The sequence below is a fragment of the Rhinopithecus bieti genome, unplaced genomic scaffold (assembly GCF_001698545.2).
Source record: "Rhinopithecus bieti isolate Rb0 unplaced genomic scaffold, ASM169854v2 scaffold_9976, whole genome shotgun sequence".
Lineage (NCBI taxonomy): Eukaryota > Metazoa > Chordata > Mammalia > Primates > Cercopithecidae > Rhinopithecus > Rhinopithecus bieti.
Genome location: NW_016806761.1, coordinates 2,925,398 through 2,938,639, shown reverse-complemented (window position 1 = coordinate 2,938,639; position 13,242 = coordinate 2,925,398). Strand labels below are relative to the sequence as shown.

At 37.2% G+C, this 13,242-nt stretch overlaps 1 protein-coding gene across 1 annotated transcript in view; it reads right to left on the bottom strand.

The window, feature by feature from the left end:
* Positions 1 to 2,581: 2,581 nt before the first annotated feature.
* DCC (DCC netrin 1 receptor) overlaps positions 2,582 to 13,242 on the bottom strand; it is a gene marked incomplete at its 3' end in the record, with an annotated part of 1,003,641 nt that continues 992,980 nt past the window's right edge. The window contains exon 13 of the mRNA XM_017877558.1: positions 2,582 to 2,723. Within this exon, the coding sequence (XP_017733047.1) occupies positions 2,582 to 2,723 (142 nt within the window). The remainder of the gene's footprint in view (positions 2,724 to 13,242) is intronic.

The window sequence follows — 13,242 nt, the reverse complement described above, 5'->3', positions numbered from 1 at the left end:
TTTGGCATATATATTATTGTAAATATTTTTATGTGAATGCTTTTTTAAATAAATATGACCTCTTCTACTAATACTGACTTAAAACTGGGGTATTTGCTTATTGTTTTATATAACCATAATTTACATATGATTTAACATTTTGACACTATTCCATTTAAAATAGACATACAGTATTCCAAGTTACAATTGAGTCTGAATGTTCTAGGTAACTTCCTATAGCTGGATATTTAGGTTTTAAAAAAACACTATTTGCTATTAAAATAATATGACAATACGCTTCTAGCTAAAACTTTGCAAAATGTGATTGCTTCCTAGGCTAAACTCTCAGGATTTGGAAACCTGGGTCGTATCTTTATGAAAAGAAAATCACACATAGAGACATACATATATACTTCTGTATAAAATACATATATATACATTGCTTTCCAAAAAGGTTATAGACATTTTCTGTCCCACAAGCAGTATATGAGACTTAACGTTTCTCATATGCTTTCCAGAATGGGATGCCTGCATTTATTTTTATCTTTATTACTTTAATCAAAGGAAAATGCTAACTCACTTTTATTTTAATTTGCATTTCTCTATTTGCTAATGAGATTGAACATTTTATCATCTTTATTGGCTGTGTATAGCTCTGTGAATTGAACACCCAATCATTATTTTTTTTATTGGAATATTCATCCTTTAATTATTTTATAGTAGGTAATTAATTTTTATTTTCAATGTTTATCATTTGAGAAGCAAAAGCAATGATGATAAAGTTTTCAGGCTTCAAATCTCTATGTCCGGAAGAACACATGGCTTGGATTAAATTATCCTTAGTGTCTCTTCTACTCTAATATTAAATCTTAGAATTCATACTATAATACTTTTAGCAAGATTTTTCAATTTTCGTGATTTCTCTCAAAGTAAGAGTCATATTGTACCAAATATCCTAATGAACACATGTTCTTCACTTTGATTATTTTTACCATCTTCCCCATTATTTTGTCAGGGGAAAAAAACCATAGGATCTTGGCTTTCAAAATCTTTTAAAATGATATGGTAAATGTCATAACTTTCTGTTAGATTCAACCATTCCCTGCCTCAGATATTTTGTTCATATTTAAAACATGATTTTTGGCAATTTACTTCGGAAGTACTCTGGCCATTATGCTAAAATTATATAGGCATAAAAGACAACCTGAGAGAAAAGAAGGAAAAATAAATAAACAAGTTACTTTCAAGTCTCTGATCGTAGGCTGAACAACAAGCTTATAATGTGTGTGTGTCATGATTTCAAACGGAAATTCGCTGAGTATCTTGTGTAGAGAAAAGGAATACACAAGGGATTACTTTCTTTTTTTTCTCACTTGTAATGGTAGTTTACCTCATCTATAAATTGTAGTCATGTGCTTTATGGTTTGTATATCGTCCTGATCCAGTTTATGTGCCACTTCAAAGTTGCTCAACTTCATCTTCCCAGTTGTATCATGAGCTATATGCTTTGCTTGCCAAGTTTCTGGAAGTAGCTCAAGATGTTCCTAGGTCTGAAAAGCCCTGAGCTCTGATCATACCCTAGGCCAGGCCACCATCACATAAAATGCTGATTGAGAAAAAGATACCTATGTGTCTGCACAGTCATCAGAAGCTCTGGCTTCACAGGGGACTGCCTGGGAGGTGCAGAGCAATCAATAAGCTGTTGGTGAACTCAACCAGTGAGAAACAAGAGAGCAACTGCTCACACCTTCTATCCACGGACTGTGAGACAGTTCATGCGGCTTCTCAAGAGACACCCAGGAGACCTAGCAAGCGCTGTGCTTTGTCTTGAAGTTGTGGCCACCACAGCTGGATAATGTACCACCATTACCTGTTTTCTCTTCTTCCCTGGATCGTTTTCCTTGTTCTCTCATTATTGTTTTCCTGAACTTAAAACTTTAAAGGCATTACCTTGAAAGCCTGACCTCATTCTGTTTTCCAGGAACCTGGGCTGACGTGAATTAAAGGTTGTAGTTGTTAAAGAAAATACATGACTATTTTATAAAATTTAAAATATATATTATTTACATGTATACTGGGTCCAGTTTTCATAGAGAAGTTTGATCTACTCTGAATTCTATCAATATTGGTGCAAAAGTGAATTTACTTTATATTAGCAAAAAGTAGATTAATCTCTCTATTTTACAATCTACCCTTTTCTTCAGTTTTCAACCCATTCTCACCCCTGAATATTGGTAGAGAGGAATCAAAGTGATTGAAATTGGAACAATTTAATTAGATGGCTTTTAGAAGTTATTAGTTAAAATGTTAAGGTTTTAGGTAACAGATGCTTTTGCTGAATCAGCAATGCTGAGAAACTAATATGAATAAAAATTTTATGATATATGGATTAAGATGATGATCCAGAAAGAAACATATAGTGAAAACATTATAGAGAATATAAAGTTAAAAATATAAAGGTTGTTCTTGTTCCAGCCAATAGATGCCACCTGCCAGGATGCCAGGAAAAAAAATCAATGTTCCTTTGGAGTGAGAGTATATATTATTCCTAAAGCATTTAATTCATCAAAACCTTGCAAGACTACACCATGTGAATACTGACCTGTGAATAGGTACCAGAGGTTGTTTGGCTCCAGTGTTTCCACCTCACCCCTGCGGGTCGTCTTTCTGTGTCGAATTTTATAGCCAGTAATAAATCCATTTTGTGTTCCTGATGGAGGAGGCAGCCAGCTAACTTTGATACTCTGTAAAATAATAGATGTAAATCAAAACATTGAAGAAAGAAAGAACAATGGGACAGGGTCAAAGAAGAAATCCAAACATAAATGTGAAGAAAGCAGAGAAGCAAGAAGTGTTAGCAATTGCCACTTAAAGACAAATTAAATTTGTTCTTACAATCTGACACCATTCTTATTTGTCTGGTTTTAACAAAATACACAATTCCTTTGATTGATTGAATGCATTATCACAATTCCTTTGATTGATTGAATGCATTTTGCGTATGCTGCTAAAATGACAGTAAAATATTCTAAATGGTATAAAGTCATAAAACAATACAGAATAATGCTATATTTCAAGAGAGACGTGAAGTAATATTTGGAAGGTGCAAATTGGAGGGATATATGGTATATTAGTCTGTTCTCACACTGCTAATTAAAGACATACTCGAGACTGAGTAATTTTTAAAGAAAAAGAGGTTTAATGGACTCACAGTTCCACATAGCTGAGAAGCCTCACAATCATAGCAGAGGGCAAAGGAGGAGCAAAGACATGTCTTACATGGCAGCAGGCAAGGGAACGTGTGTAGGGGAATTCCCCTTTATAAAACCATCAGATCTCGTGAAACTTATTTACTGTCATGAGAATAGTACAGGAAAGACCTGCCCCCATGATTCAATTACCTCCCACTGGGTCCCTCCCATGACAGGTAGGAATTATGTGAGCTACAATTCAAGACAAGATTTAGGTGGGGACATAGCCAAACCATATCATAGGGTGACTGAGCCAAAGAAGAGAGCCTGAAAACGAAATACCTTTATAAGAGATAGTAACGAAAAAGCAAGGCAATGAAGCGCACGCCAAAGTCAGGGATGACTGGACATTGTTCCTGCTTATATAACTTGGAAGGTAGGACTTCCAAGCATAGTTTTGAAAGGTTTCTACCTATACCCAGTAAAACCAGGCTACTAACCCTCCCTGACCTTGGAGGTGTTGGTAGTTTTGTCTTCTGGGGATATCGAACTCAAAGGCCAAAGTTTCAGAGATATTAAACGCAGGAGAGAACAGGGATGTAGGCAAGGGTAATTAAATCAAAGATATGAGCTACTCATGTCTTCTTCCTTCATATGACACCTAGAGCAATGGCAACCAGGTATATGCTTCTTGGGTAGAATATCATATAATCCTTCTCTAGAGAAAATTATTATCTTTGCCCTAGAGAAAAAAAAAAAAAAAGTCATATCCCTGATCAATTTCCCAACAATGAGGCTACTACTGATATGGACAGAAGATAGGGAAATACTGGGTAGAAGAAGGCAGTTCTCTGGCAAAAGGCCCCGCCCACAAGCCTGGAAACCCACAGTCCTAAATGGGAACAGTCATTCCTGTTTTCACACCCAAATGTTGCCATTTGGCCTGCCATGCCCCCTATCCTGTACCCATATTAACCCCAAACACCAGGCTCCACAAGCGAATGAGTAGACTAGCAGAAGAACAGAGGAACAGAAGAACAGTGTGGCAGAGAAGAAAAGAAGAGAAGGAGCATCTGAACATCGAGAAGAGTTCAGCTGGGGATGGTCGGGTAGGAGATCAACAGTGGGATGACCAAACTCCAGGAGAAGATCATCTTCCCACTCCATCCCTTTTCTAGCTCCCCATCTATCCCACTGAGAGCCACCTCCATCTGGTAATAAAGTCCCCCACATTTACCATCCTTCAATTTGTTCATGTGACCTGATTCTTCCTGGATGCTGGACAAGAACCTGGGTACCAAGAGGGCACTAAGCTGGTTAAAACTTAAGCTGTCTGCAGATGGCAGAGCTGAAAGAGCACTGCAGCACACCTGATGGGGCTTTGGGAGTCACAGACACCCACCCCTAGATGCTACCGTGGGCCCAGAGACCAAAAGTGCTCACCCTTGTTCCTGCCCATCTGCATGCTCCCTCTCCCATAAGGGGTTTGAGGGTGCAGCAGCCAAACAGACAAGCACACCAGTGTCACACTCGGCGAGGGTGTGTTCCAGGAAAAGAGTACAATCTGAAAAAAAGATATTTAAAAGGCAACAAACAGCAGTGAAGACAATGAAGAAAATTGTAATGTGATAAAAGATTTACTATGATGAAAAACCAGACTCAACAGAGTACATACTGTTTAATTCCATTTATGTGAAGTTAAAGAACAGGCAAAAGTAATCTACAGTATTAGAAGTCAGAATAGTTTATGGTAGTTGTTCTGGGTTTTTACTGGAAATGGGTACCAGGAGACTTTTTGGGGTGATGTGAATCTGCATGTTGATTTCATGTTTGTTACTCAGATGGATACAATTGTCAAAATACACATTTATGGGCTGAATTGTGCTCACAAAGGGTCATATGTTAAAGTTATAACTCCTGTATCTTAGAAGAATATGACTGAACTTGGAGATAAGTCCATTAAGGAGGTAACGAAGTTTAAATTAGTTCATTAGGGTAGGTCTTAAATATGACATGATTGGCATCCCTAAAAGAAAATTAGGAAACAGGTATGCATAGAGAAAAACCACATGAAGACACTAGAGGAAGGTAGCCATCTATAAGTCAAGGAACGAGGCCTCAGAGGAAACCAAATCTGCCAACAGATTGATCTTGGACTTTTCGAGCTTCACTAACTGTGAGAAAACAAATGCTTGTTTTTTAAGCCACCCAGTCTGCAATATTTATTTTGGCAGCCTTAGAATACCAGTATATTCATAAGACTGAACAGTTAAGATTTATAATTTCATTTATTTTAATTGCACCTCAACAAAAGAAGGAAGAGGAGCAGAAGCAGCAGTAGAAAAAAAGAGAAAAGATTGGGGAAGAAAATGAGGATGGAAGTGTGTCAGAACCAAATCCTGACACAAAAATAAATCAATAGATGATATCTAAAAGTGGTGAATTAAAACTGGTAAACTAAGAGATATCTAAATAAGTAGATTACTGAGAAACATAAAGGTAAATGTCAGAAATAATAAAAATAACAAAAAAATAACAGCCAAGTGTCATAAGGCAGTCTTTAGGGAATGGGGGCAGAGTTTGGGGAGGGGAAAGAAAGGGTCTATTTGTTTTTGTTATAGGCTTGTTAGTACTATTTAACTTAAAAAATAATGTGCATGTAATACTCTGAAACTATTTAAATTAAGTTTTAAAATAAGCACACAGAGGTTTTTTGTTTGTTTGTTGTTTTGAGGTGGTAAAAACAAATTACTGGCTGTTAAAAAGAATCCAGACACAGCCGGGTATGGTGGCTCACATCTGTAATCCCAACACTTTGGGAGGCCGAGGCAGGTGGATCACCTGAGGTCAGGAGTTCAAGACCAGCCTGACCAACATGGAGAAACCCCATCACTACTAAAAATACAAAATTAGCTGCGCATGGTAGCACATGCCTATAATCCCAGCTACTTAGGAGGCTGAGGCAAGAGAATCGCTTGAACCCAGGAGGCGGAGGTTGCAGTAAGCCGAGATCACACCATTGCACTCCAGCCTGGGCAACAAGAGCGAAACTCCATCTTGAAAAACAAATAAAAAAAAGAATCCACACCCAACATCAAATAATGGATTTGTCCAGGACCTCTCTGTCCCCATTTCAATCACGGAGCAGAGGCAGGGCTAGACTCTCCAGGGAGATAGAAATGCAAGGTCCTTCTTCCAGCTCTACTACAAATTAGCTGGTGCTCTACAAATAAGTTTCTTTGAGAGAAGAAAAAAATATAATCTAAATTTGCACTTACTTGCTGAGCACTTTGTCATTTTCTGTATAGCTGCCCTCACCCCAACACTGAATTTGAGAACACTGAAATATTACTCCCAGAGGAAATATAAGTTTAGGTTCCCTCGAGCCACTGGCTACAACATTTTTGTCAACTGATGGGTACATAACCTCATTTTATGTGTGTTTCTATTTAATGATACCTTATTTAATATGACAGTGTTGTCAGATCTTTAACATTGAACTTTAATGCCAGAAATAAGGCAGATCACAGCCTTCTTGCTCTTAGGAACCCTGGACAGCGCTTGAGCACTCCACTCTGGGATCATTTTAAACAGAAAAATCACCAACCAAAAGCACATAAAGGCAAAAAACATGGCGCCAAATAGACTTCAAAAAGGGTGCTTGTTTACAGTATGAGGGCTAAAACAAGAAGAGAATCTTCTTCTTCAACCTCAGCTGGGAACATGGACATCCGGCAACTCAAATTTTACCCTGCTCTAAGCATAACCACAAAGCATCATGGGTATTGATTTGAGTTACACATAAATTTTAGCAAGCAGGCAGGCAACTTTGCAACTACAAAATCTGTAAATAATGTGTATCAACTGTACTTATACAATAAAAATCTTTTACTAATCTCAGAGGAATCTAGTTACATACGATTGATCTGATTAAGTTGGTAGAATATATTCAAAATATTTTTGCACTACTGAGATACTTTGTTTCTGCTATTCTTTAAGTGTGATAAATTAAGCACCACTCTTAACTGCTATTTGTTAACATATTTTTTGCACTTACTTTAGACCTGGCAATCGTCTAAGCACTCTGCATTATTTATATTTTTATGCTCATGAGGACTCTGTGAGTTAAAGCCTATTGCTATGACCTTCGTACAATTAGGTAAACTGGGACAAGAATGGTTAAATAATTTAGGCATGTATCCGCAATAGGCAGAATTTTAACTGAGATAACATGAGTCAAAGGGAGGACATTCTTTACTGCTTAATATTGCCTCCTATGAGAAGTTCAAGAGGCTGAAGAGTCTAATCCGTTTAGTTGTTACTCATTCAACATGCATCAGTTACATTCCTGTTGTGATAAACATGTAAATAAGTCATGGCTTAACCATTCTGGCTGAGGAAAGACACATATAAACTAATAATGAAACAACAGCATGCTAAGGTTTATAGCAGAATGTCCAAGAGTGATTAATTCTATGTCATATGATCAGAAGGACTTTACAAGAAACTCATCCTTCTAGTGTGATTGGGAGTTCATGGAGAGGTTGGGAATGGTATTTAAAACAGGAAATATCAAGAACAAGCTCAAGGTGTAATGACAATGTCAAGCATCTTCAAGGGAAGCTCATGTAGTCTCTTAATGGCTAAAGTAAGGGATATATAGGACAAGGAAAAGGAAAGGCAGATTGGGAAAAAATTACAAAATTTTTCAGGCCATGCAAAAGAGAGAGAAGGTTGGATTAATGTGTTCATTTAAGGCATTTGGCTAAGTTATTTGGGAGATAAAATAATGCATAAAATAATAGTATAGAGTCCCTGGCTGTAAAGAACCCGTAGCCTTAAATACACACATGCTCATCTATGCCCTTCTTCCCCATCGTTCACACATGTAGGTGCACATGTGTGGACATATTCTTTACTCCCCAGTGTTTTAGAAACTACAAAAGAAAACCAGAATTAAAAGAATAGTCATAGTTATGTTTCACTACTCATCTTAGTGGTGAGCAGTGAAATGGCAGATATTATCATCATTTATGATTTTACAAAGGAAATTGAGGCACAGTTAAATGAAGGATAGGCCCAAGGTCACCTTGCACTATCAATGGAAGACTTCCCAACTGTGGGGTCTAATGTTCCTTTCATTATTTCACACTAAAATAAATAATAACAGGGACTTTGCTTGGCAATTATACTCATCTATTTTGTCCTATTAACTATGCTCTTTAAAAACTTCAATTTAAATTATTCTTTTAAAATACATCCAATAAGCTTTCCCATACAAAGCCCTTGGAAAATCAAGGAGGGCCACCTTCTGAAGACAACAGCTGTAGTAAAGTAAAAAATTAAAAAGCAAATTCAAGTCTAAAAGGAAAATACAAATGTAGATATTAAACCTCAGACCAAGAATTAGAACCTTTTAATTTCCAATTAATGTTTTGCTGTGACTTTGCTGAGTGACCTTCTGTGAGTCTTTTTTTTTTTTTTTTTTTTTTTAGACAGGGTCTCTCTGTGTCACCCAGGCTGGAGTGCAGTGGTACAATCAGGGCTCCCTGCAGCCTACACTTCTCAGGCTCAAGCTATCCTTCCACCTCAGCCCCCCAAGGAGGTAGGACTACAGGCAGGAGCCACCATGGGCCTGGCTAAATACTTATTGTATTTTTTTGTAGAGACAGGGTCTTGTCATGTTGTCCAGACTGGTCTTGAACTCCTAGGCTCAAAGCATCCACCCGCTCACCCTCCCAAAGTTCGGGCATTACAGGAGTGAGCCACCATCCCCAGCTATGAGTCTAATAAGTGACCTGAATCTCCATGTACATACTGAAAAAGAGAGAACAATTGTGCTTAGTATGTCTACCAAGTGTAAATCACTTGATAAGCCTGGAGAACTTAATTATACTAATGATTACATGAGTAATAGTTTTTGACAATTTTTCTTTATCATATTTGAGGATTTCCAGTGATTGCTTAAATTATTCCCACATAGCCAATACCTTAATATCAATGCCAAGCAGCAATTAATTAATATAATCAGTTATACACTCAACACACCAGGAGGGAAATCCCCTGAATGGTTATTATTCATCTTTGGAAGTGATTTTTATCAGTTTTATTCATCCTCATCTGTAGGTAGCAGCTAAGTTTATTGGCATCTTTTGTGTTTTCTCATTGATTTCAAGCCTCAGCAGATTGCAAAGATTCTGGTAGTTAAATTCTTTCTTCTTAGGTTCTTTAGTAGATGATACAGCTGGAGGCTCCAAATTATATTGTGTTTTAGGAAGTTAAATGAAAGCATTGAGGCGTTCTTTTCTTATTTAATGGTGTAAGGCATCTTGTTTTCTACATGAGACCTATTTTGCCACTGCCCAGTAGTTCAGACGTCATTTCCCATTCCCTCAGCAAGCCACCAAAAGCTGTCGCTGTTACGGGAACATTATTGTCAAAAAACCTAGCTTTCATGGGCAATCCTGGCAATGATTTTTATTAAAAGTACTTAACACATGACCTTTGACTTTCGAAAAATCAATTCTAGTAGCTGTGACTTGACTTTTGGTCCTTTTATTACTTGAGAGGTAGAAATTAATCCTTATCACTTACAGTGTCCTATCTGAATTAAGGAATAATTTCAGTTTTCTTCATATTTGGGAAAAAAGAAGAACTGCAAAATTTAGCTTCCTTTAATTCCTCCATCCCCTCTTTGATCACCATAAAAATTATTTATTTGCCAAGGAAACTTGATGAAAAAGAGTTAATTGATTTACAACAAAGGGTGTCACTGGCCAATCTCCCAGCTGCCTGGGATAGTCCTGTCCAATTCAATGATGTGGTGTTAGCCTTTTCCTGGGATCCATTAAACCACTGTTTTTTTTTTTTTTTTTTTTTTCTCCACTGTAGATGTTAAGAGTAGTAAGTGAAGAAACAGGAAAATAGGTTGATAAGCCCACCACTCCAATTTTTTCTCAGAAGTCACATTTCATAACTTACTATATTTGTAACTCCACATCTCCCACTGCACGCTGACATTCTGCCTTACTCTCTCCAGAGTGACCTTCAGGTAAAGACAAACCCATCTTGATACTCGCCAAACACAGTCAGTTACTCTAGCAAAAAGTCTTTTTTTAGAAAGATGGTTTTATCTAGATGGAATTCCCATAGAAAGCTAAGGAGGGCACTCTGAAAGTCCTTGCAGCAAGTAAGAATGCCTTGGCTGGAACACAGCAGGAATCTACGAATCTTGAAAACTAATTTAAAATCAGTTTTGGACTTCTGGTGACTTAAGTCTCGCAGGAAGTTGCCTTCAGAGTAAAATACGCTCCTAGTATGCATGAGGCCCTGAGGATTTTCATTAAAGTGTGCCCATCAGTACTTTGAAAGAATTTATTTTCACTGAATCCCTTTTCTGTCCAGTTATGTACATTTCCTCTGACACTACCCTAATTCTGACTTTGATTTGTTTATTACCCAGAATATTGCCATAGCGAACTGGCACCACGGTCTCTTCTGTCACACTGCTCACACCCATCTCCGTTACCTTTCTGGTCAGTGTGTGACCCCAAATGAGCAACGCAAGCCTTCAGAGACTGAGTTTTCTCATCAGTAGCATGAGCTAATAGCAGTCCCTCCCTCGTAGGATTATGGTGCAAATTAAAGGAGACAATGAGAACGTGTGAAAGTTCCATCAGAGTGCTGGCACATAATAATTATGTAGTAAATCATAACTACTTTAAGGGAAACTGGGAGGAAAAGAGAACTTGAAAAAGAGAGAGTGACAGTGAGGTCCAGAGATCCAGAGATTGAGAGATTGTGAGGGTGGCAGGTAGGAAGAATAAAGAAAAGCAGAAGTGGAAAAGAGCAGGAAGGAAGGAAGCAAGACCACATACAGTAGCAATGCCCAGAATATGGACCTACATATTTGTGCACTGACCCAACAATTGAACATTTGTTTCTACTGTGAACTGAAAGGAACACTGACAGAGATAAATTGTCGAGCAACGCTTTTGTAACTTCTATGAATATTTTTGAGCAACTTCCTCTGTGCAGAGTACCATTCACATTTCTTACTGTACCAAATAGAACCTCCAGGCATGGGTAGTGAAGAAACCTTGGGATACAGCAAAATAAGAGATCCCCTATATAGTTTTGGAGGTAGACTTGACAGGATTTGGTGAATTATTGAATGTCAAATGCAAAGGAGGACAAGTCATCAAGAATGACAGGTTTCTGACACAGGCAACATGGTAGGTAATAATCTATTTACATGGATAGGGTTTTCTGAAAAATAATCCACTTTCCAAAAGAGAAAAACACACACACACACACACACACACACACACACACAAAAACACTGGACCCACCTACCAGATATTCAACAAATGCCAACACTTGGAGGATACAGAAACAAAAATTATCTATATGGATTCATACTGTTTAATGTTAGAAAGGGCAGTTTTCAAATGTCATCATTCAGAACAAATGTCAGACTCATAATCTCAAAATTATAAAATAGCAATATTTAATGTTTAACTTACAGTATCTAAATACTTGGTAAATATTTCTATAGATCTTGAAAACATCTAACTGAATTTCAAGCTAGAACATAAATATCTATGAAAATCTCTATTATGTGTATGTGTAAACAATTTTCATTAGCAATTTTGCCTTTTTATAAACTATGTAAACCTATAAACTTATTTTACTAACCCAGCATGGATTTGATAAAATGTTAATAAGGTATAATAAAGGCCTATATTTTTTCCTACTGTTATATGCTATTTTTGTTGATTTGACATATTTTTAAATTTAGCATTATAATTTCTTGTATTAAGGGAAGTTAGAAATTTGGGTAGAATACTAAAATTGAGATCCGTAATTTCATGTAGACAACTGTTAGACAAAATGTTTCAGTATGATTCATTTCCAGAGTGAAAACCCTGACACTACTATGCAAAGTTTGAGGTAAATATTTGTGCAATAATAAAGTATGGTAATGTAACATTAATATCTGATTTTAAATAAAATTTTATGAAGATGTCTTAAATTGAAGCAAGAAACGTTGCTTTGTTAAAAAATAAAGGCTAAGCAGTTATGATTTTATTTAATGGCTTGAAATTGATACGAACATTTCTTCACCAATACATTTATACAGTTGTAAAACAATGTTACCTTTATCTTTGCCCTGGTGGCCCCTGGTTCTCATAAACAGTGCCAATGGAACTCTTACCTAGAGACTAAGCCCCTCCTTTACCTACCCTGGGAGAATCCTTTCCCTGGTTATGCGAAAAGCTAAGTCAACCTGGGACAATTTCTCAGATTGTTCAGCTTCAAATCAAATAATCTACTTTTATTTGGGTCCAAGCTCTTATAATTGGGTTTCTCTGGTGGGGACACTGCCTTGTTTCCAGGTGAATCCCCCTTCATTTTGTCAATCTGCCAGGTCCCTCCAAGACATGCAAGGCTGAGTCCTCCAGCAATGACTATCCCCTCTGAGAATCTATCAGAGACTGGCTGATTTCCCTTCCAATATACACCACCCTTTCTGAAGTTAGGCACGTTACCTGCTTTCACGCTCTGAACCAGCAAAATGTACTAGCCTTCTGATTCACAACCAGAAATGTCTTTTCAGTCTTTTTTGACTCCCCTGTCAGGCATAACTGCTTTCTACCACTCCACTTCCCTGGATACTGTCTTTTTGAATGATAGCCTTCATCACCTCACTTCTTCCGGTTTAGGGGCATAGCCCTTCTGCCACTGGCTCTCAACTCCATGCCTGTTCATCCCAAAGATCTTTTTCAAGTGTATACAATCAACACACTTCAGATTAAAAACAATCATTTACAATAGTAAGAAATGTTATCTGAATTATGCTCTACTTCTTATATGTTCCATTTTTATATTTTTTAGCCAAACTGAGCTAAATTTAAATTGATTTGGGGAAATTGATATGCCACCACTTTTCTCTGCTCCTTTAATCTAATTCTTGGAACTCAAACTTCACAATTCTAAGGAAAAAAAAAGGAGAAACTCTTAACTTACCCAACCCACTTCATTGTGGAAGCACAGGGGACTCGAACCAGTA